The 23,121-nt window shown below is 38.6% G+C and overlaps 1 protein-coding gene across 2 annotated transcripts; it reads left to right on the top strand.

The window, feature by feature from the left end:
- The first annotated feature begins 300 nt into the window (after nt 1–300).
- On the top strand, nt 301–22,825 carry slc6a3 (solute carrier family 6 member 3). 2 transcript variants are annotated; one of them, XM_072678864.1, is made up of 15 exons: nt 301–500; nt 1,522–1,878; nt 3,260–3,391; nt 7,675–7,888; nt 8,498–8,636; nt 9,437–9,571; nt 11,309–11,412; nt 13,454–13,578; nt 15,427–15,539; nt 15,875–16,003; nt 16,887–16,986; nt 18,854–18,954; nt 19,607–19,774; nt 20,321–20,392; nt 21,761–22,825. In XM_072678864.1, the coding sequence occupies exons 2-15, from the start codon at nt 1,590–1,592 to the stop codon at nt 21,782–21,784; spliced, it is 1,845 nt and encodes a 614-aa protein (XP_072534965.1). In that variant the 5' UTR covers nt 301–500; nt 1,522–1,589; the 3' UTR covers nt 21,785–22,825. The 2 variants fall into 2 exon arrangements, with proteins under 2 accessions (XP_072534965.1, XP_072534964.1); XM_072678863.1 differs by having other exon boundaries at nt 1,518–1,878.
- Nucleotides 22,826–23,121: the final 296 nt, after the last annotated feature.

Below are 23,121 nucleotides of genomic sequence, written 5' to 3'. Positions count from 1 at the left end.
GTTCTTTATTTTATTGAAGTCATACTATATTGTAATATTCCTTCATTATGATCTTACATACTATGGGCTTTCTCTGCTTGTCTGTTCAAATCTGTCCGATATCTTTGTTCTCCAGACTGGATATACTCTAATCAGCCTCAAATCATGAAACAAGGGAGGGAAATAAAGAAGAGACAGAGAGTGCAGGAGGGAGGAGGGGGACTGGGACACAGAGAGGGGAGGAGATATGGGAAGGCACTTGCCTCTTATATTTCTAGTAGCCCCACACTCACTGCCCTGGACCACTCTGTTTTGTGGACAGTGGACTAACCAAACATCTCCATCTCAGCTTCTCTGCTACGCACCTACTCTTCAGCAGCGCTCTGTGTGCAGTGCTTCATAGGTTTCTGGAAATGGCTAATGTTACTTTCCAGATCAACAAGCAGCACGCATACATGGAGAATTAATTTTATTGAATTTCTTACACATCAGGAGAGATTTAGTTTGTATTTCTACTGAAGGTAAGGTGGTATATACATCTTTTGTTAGATTGGTTGTCTTTACATCTTTGAAGAATCAACAGGTGTTTGTTTCTGCAATGCTCTCATTTTGTAGACAACTTTATAGATAGTGTTAAAATAAGTGAGGGAGTTTTCAAATCTGTGCTTTAACAAAACAGGCAGTTTTATTTTTAAACTATATCTATTTAATGCATCTTTGCATCATAATGCAGCTTTTGGAGCAAAATGTATAGATAGTGTTAAAATAAGTGGTAAAGCTATCATATATATATATATATATATATATATATATATATATATATATATATATATATATATATTTTATTTTTATTTTTTTATTTTTTATTTTTTTACTGTATATATTTAAATGATCTTAGATTATCTTTTGGTGTAAAATGTATAGTGCTAATATAAGTGATGAAGCTATCAAACCTGTATATTTCAGAAACAGTAGGCAATTTAATACATACATATTTTCCTTTTTTAATGTATCTGTTTAATATATTTAAATATATTAAATATATTATATTATAATTTTTTTTGAAAAGTTCTTCATTTCTTTGGTGAATTCTATCAAAAAGCTCACAGGGATTAAGCTCTGGAGGGACCTAATCAGTTGCTCATTCTGTTCATAATATTTCTATTGCCATTTATAAACTGCTAGATTTATCTAATATTACTATAGTATATTTATTTTATTTAGAAGGATTTAACATATTAAACTTTTACATTTTTTGTTGCAGTGGTTAATTCCGTCGGGCATCATTTTAAGAGACAATGAAATTTGTTACAAAATGTGCTCTGAAAGTCCTGAATTTATAATGAAAAGCACCATTTTGTCATCCGTTTTTGAACTACGCAGGTGCGTGGACAGCAGTCTGTCATGTCTGGAACGTCTCGGGCTTGTAAATGATCTAACAACATGGCTGCCTTGCTCCTCCTTTCCCTGCCACCTCCCTCCCTCCCTCGCTTCCTCCGTCTTTCTCCTTCTGTGCTTTCTGCTCTTGTTGGTGTTAGAAAGGCTGGTGAACCCACTGCAGGAGGCATCGTCTCCGCCCTGCCAGCTCCCGAGGCCCAGGTCAGCACCCCATGTTCAGAGGCAGATTGCCGGCCGCACACATGTCCTCCGTTATCGCCCCCGCCAAGCCCTCCAGCACCATGGGCCCTAAAGAGGTGGAGCTGATCCTGGTGAAGGAGCAGAATGGGGTGCAGTTCACCGCCTCGGCCCTGGTGACCTCCACTGGCCAGACTCACCCATCCGGTGAGCAGCGTGAAACCTGGGGCAAGAAGATCGACTTCCTGCTGTCTGTCATTGGCTTTGCTGTGGACCTGGCTAACGTATGGAGGTTCCCCTACCTGTGCTACAAGAATGGCGGAGGTAAAATAGAGATGCATTCATGCTGTGACCTCTTAACCTTCTCAACTCTGCCAGAGGGTCTAGACAGAAAGGTGTTCCACAACATTTTCTAACTTTCTGTGTAATTCAGACTGTAAGATGTCATTCTGAATATTTCAACATAAAATGTGCATTGCTGAGAAGTGTACTGACTTTCAACTGGTAGTGATGAAAGGCAAACTTGTCATATCTGCAACACAAATAGACCGTTTTATTAACTATCCAAATTTACAGTAAATCACTGCTGAATCAGAAAATACTAGTTGTTTCAGAGAGTGTTTTGTCATACGCACCCTGCATTGACCTCTGCACCATAAATCAGTTGGAAAAAAGCTTTTTTAGGCAATAATGTTCAGTTATAAGAAGTGCCAAGTAAAACTGTACACTGAAAAATAGTTGAGATATTAGCAAGTATTACTTCATGTAATAGATGGTGGAGACACCTCCAGGCTTGTGATGCAGACCTTAGAAAACAGTGGGTGGGAAAAACACTCATTATTACAGAAATAATTTGCAAGAACAGCATAAAAATCCAGTATATCCAGGGAAACCAAGCACCCTATTGAAAATAAAGGTGCTACAAAGGATTTAAAGCCATTGAAAAAGCATTTTTGGTTCCATTAAAATTTTTTTCTAAGATGTGAGTGTGAAGAACCTTTAAGTATTTTTTTACAGTTTAAAAGGCTCTTTTCACACATCTTATTTAGAAAATGTGTTTTTATGGAAACAAGAGTGGTTATTCAATGTCATGGCTCAAAGAACCCTTTTAAGCACCTTTATATTTAAGAGTTTGCTGGTTTGCTGGTGCACTGAAGTTAAATCTTTCTGCATATTTGCTGTATGATGGTACGCAGATTTATATCATCAGAATTCATTTTGTCAGACTAACATTAGGGTGTAAAACAGTGCTTAATACACTTGTGCCAGCACTACAGACACCGCCATGCCACTACCATGACACTGGTCACACTGGTGATTTGAGAATTGTCCACTTTTCAAATCATATCTGGTCAGATCAATGGTCATATCTGTTCATATCTGGTCAGATCAATGGTCATATCTGTTCATATCTGGTCAGATCAATGGTCATATCTGTTCATATCTGATCAGATCAATGGTCATATCTGTTTATATCTGATCAGATCAATGATAAATGGGGAGAGAAATGTCTGACAAATTGTGTGTGACATCAAATGGGTTACAGTCTATAGTTATAATCTACAAGGTAGTTGAAGCTCACAAATTGACTGATAAAGGGATGTTGAATAGATTTATACATATTATTCAAACCTCATAATAAGTCTTTTCACTTTTTGTGATACTTTGATACTATTAGTCAAGTCCAATTTCTTTTTCGCTCCAGGTGCCTTCCTGGTGCCCTACCTGCTGTTCATGGTGATTGCTGGGATGCCGCTGTTCTATATGGAATTAGCACTGGGTCAGTACAATCGGGAAGGAGCTGCAGGTGTCTGGAAGATTTGCCCAGTTTTTAAAGGTAACACTATAGTGATGTTCTCCTGATTTCAGTGTGCTGTGATCAGTTGCAAAATAAGGATTGTGTACCATTTCAAAGTCACAAATAAGGCAGTTTTCAACAAGGTATCATTCTTTAGCCTGTGTGGTGGCGCATGGTGGGTGGATGAACGCAGCTGTGCGAGAATAGAGTGTTTTGTGTCCCTCGTCGTCAAAGGACGTGGTCAGTCAGCCGACAGACAGGTACCGTTTATCTCTGGCTGAAAACACTTGCAGTCAAATGGGCGACAGTAAAATTGGCTTTTAGGATCAAATCTGATTGGTGTGTCTTCTCAATTGTTTGGTGGCAAGCAAACGCTCTGCCACTCCAGCTGTGGAACAGCCATAGGATTAGAATGCCTGATAGGGCGTTGGCTCCCAGCGACCTTTCCTGTCAGTTATTTTCCAGAACTGCTCAATCTTGTCCACTGATATTGGTTACTGTTGGACAGGCAGATTTGTGTTTATACTAGGGCAGCACATTCCAATGTGGGCATCCACAATAGTCACATCGCAGGACGTGCAATGTCATGTTAGGCAAGTTTAATAAATGTTACAACTTTTTTGCTGCTTGATGCAAAAGGAGTTTCATCCTGTGCTCATTTTACATGACATGAACTACCGGAGGGAGATTATTTATGTCTAATACTATTTATTTTACCCCAATCCTGAATATACAAAGTGTATTATTCATATCAAGACATGTTGGATAATTGACTTCTGGTGAAATCTGGTGAAAATTCATATATAATATCTCACCAAAAAAAGTGTAATTTTTGTCTGTATTGTGCAGCTCTATTTTATACAGACCATTACTAAGTCCAAGAACTGAAGGAGATTGATGAGATTGTGCGATAGTTTTGCAACAGAATTTGCTCCACAGGGTTTTGTAAATTAAAAGATAAACAGCCTATATCATCAACACTGATGTTAAAACAACACCAAATCCCTTTTGTAGGAGTATCAGTACTATCCATATCATTATTTGGAGATAATCAACAGTGATAGATGTTACTTTACTCATTGCTACATTAAGATGTATGTGGTTTGTACATATATGTAATTTAGACTGCTTTTGTCCCTCAACACTTGCTTTTAAAGCCATGTTGCTTGCTTGCTGCAGCAAGTAGTGGAGATCCCTCTTTTTTCATATTATTGACAATGGTATGACATATCAATGCCTTTCGATGTCGTAATTCCAGTATCACGACAACAGGTTATTCTGAAATCATCAGATATGGTCAGGTATGTTTAAGTCTACATTTTGGAGGCACCTACTCCTGTGTGGGTTTTTTTTTTTTAAGAAATGTAGTTAAAACATCAGAAATATGAAACTCATATCAAGCTCATATTCTCTAATGGGGTCTCTAGAAAACAAAAAAAAACTACATTTTTACTTTTTGTGATATATGATATATATGTGATATAATTACATTTAGAGATATACATTTTTTTTAAATATGTATTACAATGCTTTTGAAAATACCATAGAAATATAAATACATTTTATATATGCATTAATAGCACGACTAATATAACTGAATCATAAGCATTTTTATCAAAATGTCTTTAAGGAAAGCATGTATCAGGTGTGTCCAAATGTTTGAGCAGTACTCTAAATGCTCAGTAGTGTTTCAAGAATTTGGAATGAAGAGTTTCACTGCGGCACATCAGGATTATCACTGCCTGTCCACATTTTAATTTGTCTTTAATGCATTTAATTTGATGGCACGCCTCTCTGAACTTTAACTGAAGGAAACACTAGACTTACACTGATTAAACCGTCAACTGTCTGTCACTATGCAGTAAAGATGTCTCCTCTCTGCAGCCATAGTGAGCTGTCAGGCAGGAGGAGAGAGAGACAGAAAGAGAAGGAGAGAGATGGACATCTTAATCACAAGCTCCGTGTTCTATGCGCCTGTCACTCTGCGGGAGATTACTGTAATTACTGCTGATCAACACGTTCACTTCCTCAAGATCGATGCTCTCCAAAACACGGAAATGCACACATGTGCAGCTAATAAGGGAATTCTTTCTCCATTGGCAGCATTAGAGACTCTTCTTGCAGCTAGAGCGACTTATTAGCACAAGGTGTGTTTGCAAACAGAGACCTATTGAACTTTTTCAGTTGAGCTTAAGGTCATTTGGGCCACATTGCGACATCCACAATAAAGCTCTGGCACTGTGGACGTAGGGGATGAGGTGGCTTTAGATGATGTGGATGTTTTGTCTTGCTTGCCCTGTCTGGTACTGAGAAAAAATGTCAGCCATTTTCCTGTGGCTTGGGCCCTAGGGCTGCCATGATTAATCAGACTTACTTTGAGTTCATGATGAAATGTGAGAAAATAAAATTTAGGTTTATAGGTTTAAAAATGTAAATTTAAAAGCATTGAGTTTTACAAATGTAAATTGAAAAGCAGTACAGTTGACAAATGTGAATTGAAAAGCAGTGCAGTTTACAGTGAACTAAAAAGCAATGAAGTTTAAAATGTGATTTTAAAAGTAGCAAGACTTGATGAAATGAATTGAAAAGCAGTGACGTTTACAAATTTCATATATGTAAAAATAGTCTGAAAAACAGGATGTTTTTAATTTAATTAATTCATTTAATTTTAGAACAAAACAGGGCAGCCAATAAAATCTCAGAACCTTTATATACTCCAGATGTAAAAACAAAGCCACAAAAACAGCCTGTTTAACAGATAACAAGCAGTAGGAAAATAATAATAAATCTAAAAATGAAGTATAAATGTTTTTGGTACACAAATGTGGACCTCAGGAGAAAGAGAAATATGGATATGGGTTCTTTAAACTACAATCAAATCAAGTTTCTCTCATTTCTTTGCATTTGCACATGTATTTTATGCCTTTTCAGAAATAATAATGACTGTTGGAACACACTTACCGTCACTTTATTAAAAACCTGCCTAGAAGCTCTGACTTGCTGGTGTTCAGATGGTACAGGCTGTAGCCAACAGTTGATACACAGTTTATCTTAGCCATCCTCTAACCCTTTATCAATGGTCAGTTCTTAACCACATAGTCGTTCTTGGCTGCGTTTTGTTGGATGCCAGACCCCTCTCTTAACATAGCAGGGACTATTATGTTTAAAGGATTTTGCAAATGCTCTCATCCAGAGTGACGCAAGTGCTGTAGAAAGTACTTGGAAATATGGCCTTAAGCTAGTGCAATTAGGCTAGAATCCAAACACACCCTTAAGTGAAGATGTTGTCTGAAGCAGGGGTCAGTGCTGATACTTAGACACAAAGATACACAATAGGACAATCAAGACACTTTTTTGTGTTCATGTAAATACTTCAGTCTGCATTTGAAGACAGCATGGGACTGGCTATTCGGACATCCATGGGAAGTTTGCTAGGGCTGGAAAGAGAGGGAAAGTGGGTAAAGACAAGCCATACTTGAGGCTCAAATGTTGAGCTATGGTACATACAGAGGTTCTGGTCCATTTTCAGATTTACAGGCATGCATGTAGGTGAGTTAGCCATTAGTAGCCATTAGAAGATGGGCAAATTGTGGCCATGAAGGGATGCTCATGGTCAGCAACATCAATCAAATACAATGTGGCATTTAAATAATGACTGATTGGTAGGTAGTGTGCCAGGAAAACATTACCCTTACCATCATACTACCACCACTAGTCTGGACTGTTGATACGACAAGTTCCAAGGTCCATGGATTCATAATGTTGACACCAAATTCCCACCCTGCCATTTGTAAGCCTTAGCAGAAATTGAAGATTATTAAACTAGGCCTTTATCTGTCCAGTTTTGTTAAACATGTGCCCCTCAGCCTCAGCTTTCTGTTCCTGGCTGGCAGAAGTGGAACCTGAACTGATCTAATGGTACTGAAGCCTTTCTGTCAGTTCAGTCTGGCCATTCCCTGCGGACCACGTCATCAACAAGGCAATTTCCCCCTGCTCACTGGATGTCTTTTTTTTATTATTATTATGCCATTCTGAGTGAACTCTAGAGATTGCTGTGTTTAAAAATCCCAGGAGATCTGCAGTTCTATACTCAGACTGGCACCAACAATCATGCCAGGCTCAGAATCACTGAGATCACATTTTTTCCCTTACTGATGGTTCATGTGCACATTATCTGAAGCTGCTGACACAACCATCTGCATGGTTGTAGAAATTGCACGGCTGCCACACAATCGGCTGATTAGATAATTGCATGGGTGAGTAGGTGTGCAGGTGTTGGGTGAGTGTATATTACACTTTAATACAGTGGTGCTTGTTTTCAGGTGTGGGCTTCACGGTGATCCTCATTTCTCTCTATGTGGGTTTCTACTATAACGTGATCATCGCCTGGGCTCTATTCTACCTCTTCTCCTCCTTCTCGGGCGAGCTGCCCTGGGTCCACTGCAACAACACCTGGAACAGCGCCAATTGCTCCGACCTGAATGCCACCTTACTCAATGATTCCCACAAGGTCACCCCAGCTTTGGAGTACTTTGAGTGAGTCAAAATGCTCAGTCACATCATCTGTGATTTGTAAAATTTAGGGACAGCATATCTGTATTGCTGGGTACCAGCAAGGAAAAGTACGGTTGAATTTCAGAGGAAAAAGGAATGATGAGTGATCAGTACACTGTGTGATGTCAAGTTGTTAGCTGTGTGTCTTCCTGTAGGGTAGCAGCGTGTTTGAGTAGTTTGGGAATGATAGCCTGTTTGTAGATGCTCATCTTAAATTAAGCTTATATTAAAGCTTCTTAGTCTTTAGGGAAGTAACACCAGGTTGGAATGGTTCTAAGCTATCCTAGTCCACAAGCATCAGACTCCTAGTCTGATGCTTGTGGGTGTAGCAGATATGTTTTTGGTAGGTGTTAACCTGGCACAGAGTGGCACAATGGTAAGAACCCACTGAGAACCGAATGTGTGCCAGGGCCACAGCGTTATGACATTTTACTAATGGCAGGACATCACTGCCTTCATAGAAAATTTATGTATACCAAAAATAATATATCAATAAGTTAATAAAGAGATCTTCTAATAGATTTGGAAAAAAACACATTTGTGTAATAATGAATGGATGTGTCATTTATAAGCTTTATTATTCCATTACAGGCGTGGGGTGCTGCACCTGCAGGACAGTGGGGGGATTGATAATCTTGGTTTGCCCCGGTGGCAGCTCACATCTTGCCTGGCCGTGGTCATTGTGGTGCTCTACTTCAGTCTCTGGAAGGGAGTCAAAACCTCTGGGAAGGTAAAGTCTATCTTCTGATCATTTGATGACCTTCTATCCTCTGCAATTATCAATCTGAAATTATGCAGATTGTAATATGTTATGTGTTATGTAGTATATTCTCTATGGGTTTGAGAAAAGGGGAACGTTTTTCTGCATCTTTCTTTTTTTCATTTCTTTTTTTTCATTTCTGCTTTTGTCAAAGCAGCCAGCTGAGGTGACCTAAAGAATGTTGCCACGCTATGACCTGAATGACTGAATTCTACATATCAAAAGTGGAACGCAAGGCTCTGAGTGGTCCAGTGAATCCTGGGTCATGCTGCTTGCCATCAGCAGCCGGAGCCCGAGAGAGCACAATTGGCCTTGCTCTCTCAAGGGTGGGTTGATGGCACATGTGTTTCGGAAGAGACATGTGCTGGGCTTCACCCTCCTAGGGTTGGCATGGCCTGTGATCGGGGGAGTTCACATAAACCGGTATTGGGTAATTGGCCTTCCAAATTGTGTGGAAAATGGGGTAAATGGATTGTTACTACTGCAGTGTGGCACAAGTAGTTTCCTGTTGCCATCCACTGTGCTACACCAACTGCAAATACAAATGTACTATGGAGTGAATGCTAAGAATCTTACAGAATCTGTAAAATATTCATATAAAATGACAACATGCGTTTATCACCAGCATTAGTGTTGATTTCAGAAGGGTAACTGAAACTGGAATGAAATGTGTGCAAGCAGAAGATAATTAATAGAAACATCACTGTTTTTGTGCACATGCCTGTATGGTGTGTGTGTGTGTGTGTCTACATATGTGTGTGTATGTGTAGGTGGTGTGGATCACAGCGACCATGCCCTATGTGGTTCTGACTGTACTGCTGCTCCGTGGTGTCACCCTGCCTGGAGCCATCGATGGCATTAAAGCGTACCTGAGTGTAGACTTCCTCCGTCTGTGTGACGCTCAGGTATATATACACACACACACACACACACACACACACACATTCATATACCCAGGCAATGGCAAAATCTCCAGTGCCCAGAGAGACAGAGGGACACTCCACTGGGGCCTACATTACGCAGTAAACTGGCCCTACCAATTTTAGCACACATATCGCTACCCAGAGTAAACAAGCATGTACCTTTATTATGCCCCCACAGCATCCTACTAAAACATGGAGGTTCTGAGACAAGAAGCAGTCGAAATACAGATTTTTTTGCAAAAAATGTGTTTTATGGACATATAGTCATGTGAAAAAAATCAGGACACCCTTAAAATACCGTAGTCTTTTTAACATATTTAAACACTATTAAGAGGTCAAGGTAATATAACTAAACACAGAAAACTGCAGAAACAAAGTTAGGACCCCCGCCACATTTATTACTACTTAAAATGTCTAAACTTAGAATCAGGAGCAGCAAATTAGGGGATTTTGGAGGAGACTGTCTTATTTAAGCGTCAGACATGTAGTGTGGTTTGCTGTTGATTGTTGAACTGAGTGGAATCACATTTTGCATTTCTATTAATTCCACAAAGACATATAATAAAAAACAACATTTATATGCATTATTCTATGAATTATACATTAATTAATTTAACAACCAATTTCTTCAGTTGTGAAATATTTTTAGTTGTATATCTTTAGTTATATTACTTCCATCTCCCAATATTATTAAAACCATCAAATGTTCATATGTTCAAATATGTCTCGAAGTTACATGTATTTTTCTTATTGCATCATGTTTATTCAATCCTTCCTCTTGTGCTATCTGTCTATGGTTAGTTAAAAATGCATTCCATAGAAAAGCTTGCACTTAATTAAAGACTGTACAACACAACCACTACATTGACCATATATTTATATACCCTGAAAGCCACTTGCAAAGAATATAGCATGAATTCAGGGGTACATGCAAATAAAACATGGGATTTTAATGGGATCTGCCCTCCAGTAGAGAGCAAAATGTATGGGCTTGTCCAGAAGAAAGATGCCAGCCAGTCAGTTTGACCATATGCTGGTTTCCTACCAAACAAACGTGAAGAACTACAGAATGTTAAGAGTGTGATACAGTTTACCCTCTGTTTCCCTGGTAATTTAAATCAGTAAGAGTAGAAGCTAACCCAGTTGGTTATGATATGGTAATTACCAACAGGCAAATTACAAGCTATAGAGTGAGCCTGCAGATGACACTCATCTTAATTTAAATATCTAAATTCATGTTGTCGTCAAAGCTTAATATATATAGCCAATGTGGCAGATTACAAGTGGAAAAATCTTCATAAAGATTGTATATGTGCATCGTTTTTTCCAAAAATAAACCCCAGCTGTTATTATTAATACAGGATTAATGAATACTCACCATGTGTCTGTAATGCATCTGTATATACTCTGTTATTCAACAGATAAGCACTTCGCATTTCATCATCATTAGACATCTTGTCTGTGCAACTGAAGTTGCCATTTGTCTTAAGTTTCCTAGAATCACTGTTGCTCCACGTATAGACGCCACATTGCAGAAAGGCCTCAAAGCTGCAATTTCAGAATTAGATTAGGCACATGCAAGCAGCAGCAATTTGCAAAATTACCCTGTATTCACAAGTGCCTTTCATCTTTCTGTTGAATGAGTTTCCTGCAATTATCTCTAATGATAGGTGTTGTGCACCGTCTTTTGTGTGGCCGGCCGGACCGTTTGTTTCACAGGTTTGGATCGAGGCTGCCACGCAGATATGCTTCTCTTTAGGAGTGGGGTTTGGTGTGCTAATCGCCTTCTCCAGCTACAACAAATTTAGCAACAACTGTTACAGGTAACGCACATTCAAAATGAGTCTTCTTCACTCGTGCATACACACACACATTAAGTAATACTCTTCCGCTGCCCTTCAAAAGTTTGGGAACATCAAGCTTTTCAGACCATTTTAATAAAATGAGTTTTCTTGGATCTTTGTGATTTTGAAAAAGCAACGTACAAATGTACTGCTTGTCGTAACTTATTGAGGTAAACTCCACTCTTCATTCTAGAGCAGGTCATAATACCACTGGTGATTTTGAAGACTTGCAGTGTTATTGTTATTTATGAAAACATTACTAATAGGTCAATGTTTTTGGCAAGATTTAGCTTCATTATTTTTTTATAATAATAAATAGAATAAACAAAAGTATTGAGACACCTGCTCATTCATTGTGTCTTCTGAATCAAGGGTATTAAAAAATACTTTATCCTTTTGTTAAAGTAACTGTCTCTACTGTCCAGGTAAGGCTTGCTAGTAGATTTTGAGAGCATTTCTGTGAGAATTTGATTGCATTCAGTGCATTCAGACTGGTTCAGGGTGAAAGAAAGACTACAGTAACTTAGATAACCACGCTGTATAATTGTGGTGAGCAGAAAAGCACCTCAGAATGCACATGTGTCTAAAACAGGGCTAAAACAGGAAACCAGGTGTCACTTCTGTCAGCCAAGAACAGAAAGCTGAGGCTGCAGTGGGCACAGGCTCACCAAATCTAGACAGTTTAATCATGGCCTGTCTGCATGAATCTAGATTTCAATTGAGGCACACAGATGGTAGGGTCAGGATTTGGAGCCATAGTTCGGGGTAATGTATTCGGCACACATTGGGACTGTTGATATTGTTCAATAATTGCTTGAATGTCTGTCTGAACCATGTATGTCTGTTGCTGACCATGTGCATCCCTTCATGACCATAAATTACCCATTTTCTAATGGTTACTTCCAGCATGATAATGCACTGTGTCACACAGCTTTAGTCCCTTAAACTGGTTTCATGAACATGACAGTGATGTCAGGGTTCTCCAGCGGTCTTTCCAGTGACCGGATCTGAAGGTCACCTTTTGGATGTGGTGAAATGGTGGAATGGAGATTCGCAGCAAAGAGGTGCTCCCCAAAGAAATCTTCAAGAATTGCTTGATGTATTCATGTCAACATGGACCAGAATCTGAAAGGAATGGATTCCATAAGGAACATCCTTTATGGAATCCATGCCATGATCAATTAAGACTGTCTTGAGAGCAAAGGGGGACCCTTTTGCCTAAATGGATGGACTCCTCCATCCACACACACACTCATTTAGCCAATGTGAATCCCAGACAATGTAAAAGCATTGCACTACATACTACCTCACTATGTCACTGGTCTCTTTGCACATTTATTGCGCATAAATTGCACATTGTGGTTTGCACAGATCTGTTATTTATTTTAAAAATAGCTACTAGAGTATTGCTCTGTGCAACCTGTGCTGCACTCTACTGATTTTAACATAGTATACATATTTTATTGCACAACCCACTACTGTCTCAGTCTCTGTCTTATTTATGTACACTTTCTAGTCTGTGTCTCATTTGCACTGTCTGCATTGTGTTGCACTAACTTTATGCACTTGTTCTGTGTTGCACTTGTGTTTCTGTCTGCACTGTGTTGTGTGTTGCACCATAGTCCTGGAGGAACAGTGTTTCGTTTAACTGTGTATTCTGCATATAGTTGAAATGACAATAAAGCCTCTTGACTTGACTTGACTTGACATGATTCTACCCTGTATTAGTATAGTCTTCCTAATAAAGTGCTCATTGAGTATAAATATAACATTACTTTAGCCATTATTATGGTCGATTATGATTGTTACCCCCCTTAACATCAGCATTAGACTTTTCATATTGATTAGGCCCTACTATATTTAGAGATTACAGTCTGCCACATAATAAAAACGCAACCATCCAACCCTAGATATAACTCGGTTAAATGCCTGCATTCGGGGTAAGAGGGAAATCGTGTTAATTAAATTTGTTTTCTGAACACCTTTTTAAAACTATTTTAATATGCTTTGCTTCCTTCAGAGATGCCATCATCACCAGCTCCATCAACTCCCTCACAAGTTTTTTCTCTGGCTTTGTCATCTTCTCATTCCTGGGATACATGTCTCAGAAACACAATGTGGCTCTTGATAAAGTAGCTACTGACGGTGAGTATGTGTCTGTTACATCTGTATATTCTTTCTTATGTTGCATTATTTACAGTTCACTCAGTGATTTCAGCAGCTCTAACATAGCTGCCTCAGTACTCAGTAATCTTCTGCCATGTCTAATAAATCAGAATGTCCAGTTTTTGACACCAGATAATGTCTTAAATCCAGCCAGTATCTCTGGGAAAGCAGGTGTTGTATGTTTTGTGCATTCAGAGTTTGTTGGGTTTTAACCCCTGAGAAATGAATTGGTATTGATCCACAATCAATGGATCAATGCCTGTTCTACTTGGCTAATATTCATGGCGCTGTTGACACGTTTATTGCAAATACAAGAGTCCAGCAATGTACAGTGAATTATGCCTCTTAATTCTGAGTGAGAAATCGATACCTGTGCCCACAATTTAGAGCCAAATGTAGAGTCCCATGGGAGAATCGAGTCCCGCAGTTCTGGCGGACAAACGTGATATAATGATAGCTAACAGCCAAACACAGACAAGACAGCACAAAACCATTTACTTGTTGAGTCTTCTTCTCAGTGTGAAAAAAACATAGACAACATAGAAATATGTTATAAGCAAAGATGCAACATTATTTAGAGATAAATGTATAAATGAACCCTACTCCTCTCAAATAGTTGCTTTACATTTGAATGTCCTAATATTAATAATTCTGTATGATCATAACACATTTAAAGAACTACCACTCTATTCTTCTTGTTTGGTGGGCAAAGGGCTTTAATAGTATGTTGGTTTTACTGTATCTGTTAAACAATGCCTTGACGAACACTGTCTGTAAAGGGGTGTCATCTTGTCATATTAAACCAAATGTATGGTTTATGTAAGGTAGTGTTTATTTGAAATATGAAAATATGTAATAGGTTAAAATGCAAAATCATTCAGAAATGAATGTATAAATGCACTTTACTACTCTCAAATAGTTCCTTTACATTTATAGAGCATGAATGGTTCCCAGTTACAACTGTGTAACGCCTTCAGTGGAGTTCCTGAACAGCTGTTTTCAAATATCCACGTACTGTATGCCTTAATATTAAACTGTAGTCAAGTAAAGAGCACGATGACATGTTGCCAAAACACAGCCGGAATGGAATGATCATAATCATGTGATGTTAAACAGTGTGATGATGATAACTATTGTAAAATAGAACACCTATGTTTATATTTACTTCAGCTGCTGTCTGTATCTGTGTATGGCTGGCTCTTAAAATTTACAAGACCTAGGAATAAAGCTAGACAGTCATATTTTCACACAGTAATCCTGTTAGTTCTAAAGTTACAAATCTTTTGCTTGCAGCTGTAGTTTTCCAATGACTTTCTGATCTCACAGATACAGAATCGGAGACCAGAGGAGATTTATTAAGATTTGAGCGTGAACAGTTGTTAAAATGTGATATCTCCATGTTTTATTTTCAAATATGATTCTATACAGAAATATAGAAAGGGTTCCACTCATTCGTAAAGGTGGGAACTTCTAGACACCCCAAAATTCAATTTGTTTACGTTTGTTTACATTTTTTCTTTTTTTTCACAGTGTTTGTAATAATCCATAATTCATTTTCTGAGTTGGGTGGAAGCTTTGCCAATCTCTTGCTTGAAGGTCTGGTCTAGACAGACTGTCTGGTGTTGCACTTCCATACTTCTGAGTTCTGCCTTTTACATTTATCATTACATCATCAATTAACATTTCATTTTAATTTAATTTAATTAATTGAACCTTTTTGTCAAGAGTGTGCTAACCCAGTAACTAGCAAAAAAAAAAAAAAAAAAAAAAAAAAGTATTGTTTTTAAAAGAGAAAACTGTGAGCTGATAATCTTTTCTGTTGTCCAGGTCCAGGTCTGGTGTTTATCATTTACCCTGAGGCCATAGCCACACTACCGGGCTCCTCTGTTTGGGCTGTCATTTTCTTCATCATGCTGCTCACGCTGGGAATCGACAGTGCGGTAAACACAACAGGACACATTGCCCTGTCTGAATGCTTAAACCAATGGCCCAGTGATTAATGTCCTAATACTAATAATTCTGTATGATTGTAACTCATTCCTCATAACTCATTGTTTTGTGTGAAAAGGGCTTTTCATCAATATCTGATACTTGTGTTCAATTATATATATTTATCAGTTGTATCCAGCATCACATGTTAATTTTTTATAGTGGCATGTCACAAGTATTTATTAATGGTATGTTTGCTTTACATAAAAGAACTTACTATCAGTTAAACAATGCCATGAGGAACACTGTCAGATGAGTGAGATATGTATATCATTTTTTTTTGCAGATGGGTGGTATGGAATCTGTGATCACAGGGCTCATCGATGAATTCAAGTTCCTGCACAGACACAGAGAGCTCTTCACCCTCTTCATTGTGGTCTCTACTTTTCTCATCTCCCTCTTCTGCGTCACCAATGTGAGTAAGACAGCTGACATCACAAGGCCATATTAATTTTCCCGGATTAAGATTAAACCTATTTAATAGACTAAAACTATTTGATATAGTTATACTAATCTGTGATCTAAACCATATGTACTGTTAACACTCTACACATTATACACTGGTAAAACACTGACACATGGATTGAAGTATAAACATGTATATAAGAAATGTATTTACACTATATGTCCAGATGTTTGCTGACACCCCATTTTAATAAATGCATTCAACTACTTTAAGTTGCACCCATTGTTAAAACACACCGCTCACACATACGACTCTCTGGAGCAGATCCTATTGCCACCTTGACTAATGCCAGGTGTGGGCTAGAAGGCTATAAAGCCCTCCAGCATTGAGTTGTGGAGCAGTGAACCTGTGTTCTCTTAGATGATGGTGCTCCGACCGATACTTTTGCGATCAGTTGAGGAGTTGGGGATGAGGTGGGGTGGGGTGGGGTGGTGATCATTGAACATCCTGACCTCACGAACATTCACTGAATGCAATCACTGAATGCAATCAAATCCTCACAGCAATATTTGAAAATATATTAGAAAGCCTTCCTTGGACAGTAGAGATAGTTGAGACAAAAGCAAGATAAGCTCTTTTTAATACCCTTGATTGCAGAAGAAACCATATATGAACAGGCGTCTCAATACTTCTGTCTATAGTTTATTAGTTACTGATTAATTGTTAAGCTCATGGCATACTGACATATAATTCTGATTTAATTTAGGTTATAGGTAATACAGGGCATGAAATGTATCTGTTGCAGGTTGTATGCGACACAAATTCACACATTTTATTTATTTATTTTATTAAGTCTAGGCTAATTTTCCATCTCTCTATCCTCTGTCCCCAGGGAGGCATCTACGTGTTTACTTTGCTGGACCACTTTGCGGCAGGAACATCGATTCTCTTTGGAGTGTTGATTGAAGCCATTGGCATCGCTTGGTTTTACGGTGAGAGCGCGTTGCTCCCCGGCATGGCCAGGGAAGCTGATGCACCATTAGGAAAGTGATGGCCTATCAGACGAGACATGGACAGCTGTGCTCTGGGGCTGCTTCACCTCATTACTGACCTGACTGGCATTACGCAGCAGGATGGCCAGGCCTTAGCTGTGGAATGTTGAATTGTTTACTACAGATTACAGAGTTGTAATCTTTAGGCTCCTTTACATTGTAGAGCCAAATGTAGAGTCCCATGGGAGAATCGAGTCCTGCTGTTCTGGCGGACAAACGTGATACAATGATGGCTAACAGCCAAACACACCACAAGACAGCACAAAACCATTTACTTGTTGAGACAACTGCTCATTCATTGTTTCTTCTAAAAAAATAAGGTATTTTAAAAAGTACTGTCTGTACTGTACATGGTAGATTTTCTATTAAATTCTGGAACATTGTTGTGAGCATTTGAGTGCTTTCAGCAACAACCGTGCCAGGAATGTCAGGATGTTGGATGATCACCACCCTCAACTCCCCAGCTCATCCCAAAAGTACTGGATGGAGCACCATCATCATTCCAGAGAACACAGTTCCACTGCTGCACAGCTCAATGCTGGGAGGGCTTTATACCCCTCTAGCCTAGCATTATACGTGCACCTTTACCTTTACCTTTAGCATTAGGCATGGTGCCAATAGGTTACTGTTTATTCGCTCCAGAGAGACCTATTCTATTGGCAATACTTTTCCATAAGGAGTAGACAAGCTGTGTGTGTGCCCACATTTGCACATCTGTGTCAATGGGCAATTGGTGCAACATAAAGTAGCTGAATGCATTCATTAGAAGGGATGTCCACAAACATTTGGACATATAGTGTATACTGACTGTCCTCTTTATTAGAAACCCCTGAATCGTTGCTCTACCTTGCTGGTGTACAGTTAGAAACTGTAGATCATGTGTTCATGCACAGGGTATAAGTCATTTTCCATTCCTTCATCAATGGTCAGACTCTGACCACAGACATGCTCAGGTTGTGGACCAATTGTGATCTAGTAATGACTCTGTGACTGTGCAAGGTCCACCATAACTACCATACTACCATAACACTGCTATGTCTGAGTTACTGTTGTATTGAGAATCATCCACCACCCAAATAATAGAATAGAAGAGGTATGTGAGATTGCTTTATGGATGTAATAATAGGGATTCATATTTGTCACAGATATTTGTGAAATTGAGTTCATTGAGTTCTACAGGGTAAATTAGGGTGTTTTGTACTGGAGAACTCATTCCTGTCCATAGAAAGTAGGTTCTAGTCCAAGCAGGCTGAACTTTCTGAACATTGCCCATGGGCAAACAGGCAGAAGGAAAGACATGAACTTCAAAGAGCCCACACCGGCTCAGGATAAGCAGGGCAATCGGTTGGCTGTGAGATAAATAGGGGGAGAATACTGATTGCACTTTAACCCCAAGGGCCACCAGGTCCCAGGCAGTGTCCCCCCAATGGTGGCTTTTGTTCAGGGCGAGACATACAAATCTAGCCTAAGGCTTCATGGCCTTTTTGGAAAGGCCCCTTGGTAGCGGCAGTCACCTACGGCTTTAGCCCTCTTCTGCCGACACAGCTTTGCTCTCGGTAGGTAGAAAGTCTTTACATATTTCCGCTTTGAGCTTTGATTAGTGCCTCGCAGGCAGAAGGCTAAGGAGAGCAGTTTTCTGAGCCTGGAAGACCTTGTACACACTCTAGTCCATTGTCCTTATTTGTTATGTGTTCTCATAAGCTTTTTATGTTAAGGTATACTTACGCTGTATAATGTATTACCTTGTTGTTCATGTAGTCAAGTTGTATCTCCATGTGGTTTAGATACTGTGTGCTTGCAATTTCAGGAGTGGATCGTTTCAGTGATGACATCCAGGAAATGATTGGCAAGCGGCCAGGACTGTACTGGAGACTGTGCTGGAAGTTTGTCAGTCCCTGTTTCCTCCTGGTATGCCCACTGATACTTTGGAATAGGGGAATTAGAGTAATATAGGCACATACCTGCTCACACACATACACATACATGCAAATCCAGAGGCATGGATGTGCACATTTCCATGTTCCAGTTTAAATGTACTGGTATGCCATCAATGCCTACAGTCATATGAAAACATCCTCTACAGAGAACCCACTTAAATGTGACATTAGCTGTATATTTTAGAGCACAATTATTTTTTTGCTAGTCTGGCTTATGGGGGTTGCGAGAGGGGAAAGCTCAGAGGGCTGGAGTTCAGGTGGCTTCTGCTTTGTGGTAGGAAGCCAGTACCCCCTCTTAGTGGATAAGTGGAGCTAGGAATGAGAGATAACAATGTTAAAGTTATTTCATAACATCACATATTTATTAGCAATAAAACATCCAATTACATTATTTGTTACATTACATGTTTACATTTAGCTAGTTTAGCTTCTCAGCTTCACTACAGAACTAAATAAACTAACTTTCAGACATGAAACCATCTTGGCCACGTGATAGAGTAAAGGTACAATCATGTTTTACAGTCATTTTGTAACAATTTAACCACTTTTATCAATTCATTGACTGTGTTTGCTGATTGTGTCCACTTAACGCTTCCCTTTTTCCCACTTTATGTACCATCTAGTTCATGGTGGTCGTCAGCTTTGCAACATTCAATCCTCCAAAGTACGGGTCCTACTACTTTCCGACGTGGGCTAACATGGTTGGCTGGTGTTTGTCCATCTCCTCTATGATCATGGTGCCACTTTACGCCATCTACAAATTCTGCACCCTGCCCGGAAGCTTCTGTGCTGTGCGTATTTCAGAATGCTCCCTTAAAACTACAGTCAGAGGTCATTTTGGCTTGTGAAAGCTCCTGGCAAGCCAGACTCACTCACATATCTGAATGTAGAGCATAAGAATAAAGTGATCTATGAGGTTAATTTACTAAACAAAAACTATATCTGTAAAATAATGCAATGATGACAATAATATAATAATAGATTACGTAAAAACTACATCGGTATAGGAATTTCATATATAGTCATATGCAAATGTTTGGGCAATACTGGCCAAATTACATGTTTTTTAGAATACATTGGATTTTTCACATGAATAGAAGTCATGCATTCATTTTTATAGATAAAGGCATTTTTACATGTGCTCAGGATATTTCAGGATATAGAGGACTTCAAAGAACTTCAAGAAAAACAAAACATGTAATTTAAAATATTTGCATATGCATATGGATACATGCTAGCAGTTAGCATGTTTGCTTAATCAAGGCGTAATTGTTTTTCACACAATACAGGTTGCATATATCAGCCACATATCACAGTTTCCTTCTTTCTTTCTCTAGAAACTGGCGTACGCCATCACCCCAGAGACAGAGCACCACTTGGTGGAGCGTGGGGAGGTGCGGCAGTTCACGGTAGGGTCCCTGAGTTTCTCACAGCCTAAATACAAAACAGGCAGCTAGTTCAACCAAAAAGAGGACTGTTTACATAAATTTTATGGGTGAACTTTCAATTATGCTAAATATGATATTTGTACCACATCACACAAAAAAGGCTTTAATGGCAGCCTGATTCTAAAAGCTGATATGATGTGTTGTTTTAGTTAGATAACACTTGGAGAGTGTTTTAGTTTGTAGAGGGTGAGGGGAAGGTAAGGTTGTAGATAATAGTGAGTTGAAACTTGTACACTTTATGTTAACATATCTATGTATTGTGTGCACTTATAAAGTCGTCTAATAAAGGCTTTTAAGTGCATAACATTTAATTGACATTTACAGTGGCATGTAAAAGTTTTTGTGTAAGATTTGTGTAAGTGTAAGATTTGAAAAAAGATCAGTGTATTGATGCAATTCTGTGCACTTTTAGAGTAAAAAATGGAAAGGAGCACCCAAAGGCAAATTAAAACCCCTGTTTAACTGCAAAAATCCTTTAGCACTTTAGCAAGATTTAGCACTATGAAGTGGCTCACTGTTCTTCACAAATATGACCTTCATGGAAGAATCGTCAAAAAACATCACAAAATTCAGCATCAGACGTTTTTAAGGGAACATCTAAACAAGCCCTTTGTACCGACAGCATTAAAATAGGATTTTTTGGTGGTAAAGGTGGTAAAGGCAAAGGTAATGTTTGTAGAAAAAGGTGCTGACCTTCATGGACAGAACACTTCACTAACGCACAGGGGCTGGATTGATCATGCTTTGGGCCTGTGTTGTAGCCAGTGACATGGGGAACATTTACAGCAAATTCCAGAAGCATGTTTGACACGTCTGCAAAAAAGCCCTAGAAAAGGGAATGGCTTCAGGTGGATGATGATTTTATACACACTCAAAATCTTCAGTGGACATTTTCATGGTTTTGCGATGGCCTGGTGGCATTGCAAAGATGGCCGTTGAGTAAAGTAAATGTCATTGAAAGTCTGTAGATAGACTGCAAAAGAGCAGTGCATGGAAGACAGTCCAAAAAACCTTTTGCCAGAAAGAAAGGGGAAAACCCAAAAATGGATTACATGCCAAAAAGTTGTAATAATTACTATAAAGGGCCTAAACTTCTTATTTAAAAAAAAAAACTTTACTCACTTTTACATACTTTTTACATACTGATAAGTTGACAGAGTGGCCAAAATGTTGCTTGCCACTACATATATATACACACTTTTTTCTACCACCTGAAAGGTGATTTTGTATCTTTTGTGCATTGTATGATTCTGAAAGCCAGTTTGATTGTAGCTATGGATCCACATGTTACCTGCTCATGAATCTTTTTTTATTTTTTTTTATTTGAAGCTTCATCACTGGCTGGTGGTCTGAGTGCGGCATCTTTTCTGGGAAGCGAGGAAACTCTGCCAGATCTGATGGGGTCAGGCTGCTGTGTGCCAAACAAACCGTAAATCTAGTCGTTTCTTTCTTGCGTAATTGAACATGTGGTTGTAACGTGATTTCTGGATCACAACATGATTGACCTTCTGTCAATATCAGTTTAAATCTCAGTATAAAATGACTGTTACAATGGCTGATGTTGTCTCCCGATGACTGTTTATTGTTTACTGGATTTTACTTTTTTGTGATTAGAGTACAACCGAGCCTTTTTGATCAATGTGATTGAAGTGATGAAGCTATATCCTGAATAAGAATCTAGAAAAAAAAACAGCAATGCTTGACACACAAACACACACAGACACACTCACATACACATTCACATGCTTATATATATAGGCCTGTACGCTCTTTGTGTTTGGAAGGAGCAAAATTATGAACAGCACATTTCAACACATTCAAATCCCAGTAGGGTTTAAGTCTGTGAAGCCATATGTTCTGTATTAGCTCTATTGGGCAAATGGGATGCAGCACACTTATGTTTCGGGATAATGCCTAACTTTTGCCTAAACTGTTTTTTTTTGGGTTTTTTTAGGTCTGTTACAAATGTTTTCTGACCTCAGATGTTTGGTGTGATTTATACAGAAACCAGACACCAAAAACATATTAAATATATGGGAAATCTGTAGACTTGTAGGTCATAAAGGTATTGGTACTTGTGCGAGCTGTTTCTTTTACGTACAGAGTCTTTTTATTTGAAATCATAGAGCTGCTAACTTAACTTGAATGGCCGATGAAATATATCAAGCAGTATACACAGTATGAATATGTGTTTATTCATAAGAACAACTGTTCCTAACATATTTGAAAAATCTTTAGTTTATCCACTAAGTTAACACCTTTGAGTGACTTCTGAAATTTGCCACTCACTGTAAAAAATATTAATAAAGTTCATGTATAAACTTTTTCTGTCTTCAAAGCAGTTTGTCTTCTGATATGCATTCATACCGGTGTATCTGATATTCACAGTTCTGTATCTTGGTCTAATAAATGTATATGTTATATTTATATATGTTAATACAGTATATGGACAAAAGTATTGGGATACCTGTTTTTTCATTGTTTATTTATTGTTTCTTCTGAATTTTTTCTTCTGAATTTTTGTTGGAGTTACTGTCTCTACAGTCCAGGGAAGGCTTTCTACTAGATTTTAAAACACTGCTATTGGGATTTGATTGCATTCAGTCGGATGATCACCATTACACCTTATCCCCAACTCCCAATCCCACAAGTATTTGATTAAGCACCATCATTCCACAGTTCCACAGCTC

The sequence above is a fragment of the Salminus brasiliensis genome, chromosome 5, assembly GCF_030463535.1.
Source record: "Salminus brasiliensis chromosome 5, fSalBra1.hap2, whole genome shotgun sequence".
Classification (NCBI taxonomy): Eukaryota; Metazoa; Chordata; class Actinopteri; order Characiformes; family Bryconidae; genus Salminus; species Salminus brasiliensis.
This window is presented reverse-complemented; position numbering and strand designations above follow the sequence as displayed.

Excerpts from the sequence above, each read along its gene's own strand:
- slc6a3 (XM_072678864.1), top strand. The coding sequence starts at position 1,590 with ATGTTCAGAGGCAGATTGCCGGCCGCACACATGTCCTCCGTTATCGCC. Across the intron at positions 15,540-15,874 it reads CGCTGGGAATCGACAGTGCG|ATGGGTGGTATGGAATCTGT; the intron begins GTAAACACAACA and ends TTTTTTTTGCAG. Across the intron at positions 16,004-16,886 it reads CCCTCTTCTGCGTCACCAAT|GGAGGCATCTACGTGTTTAC; the intron begins GTGAGTAAGACA and ends CTCTGTCCCCAG.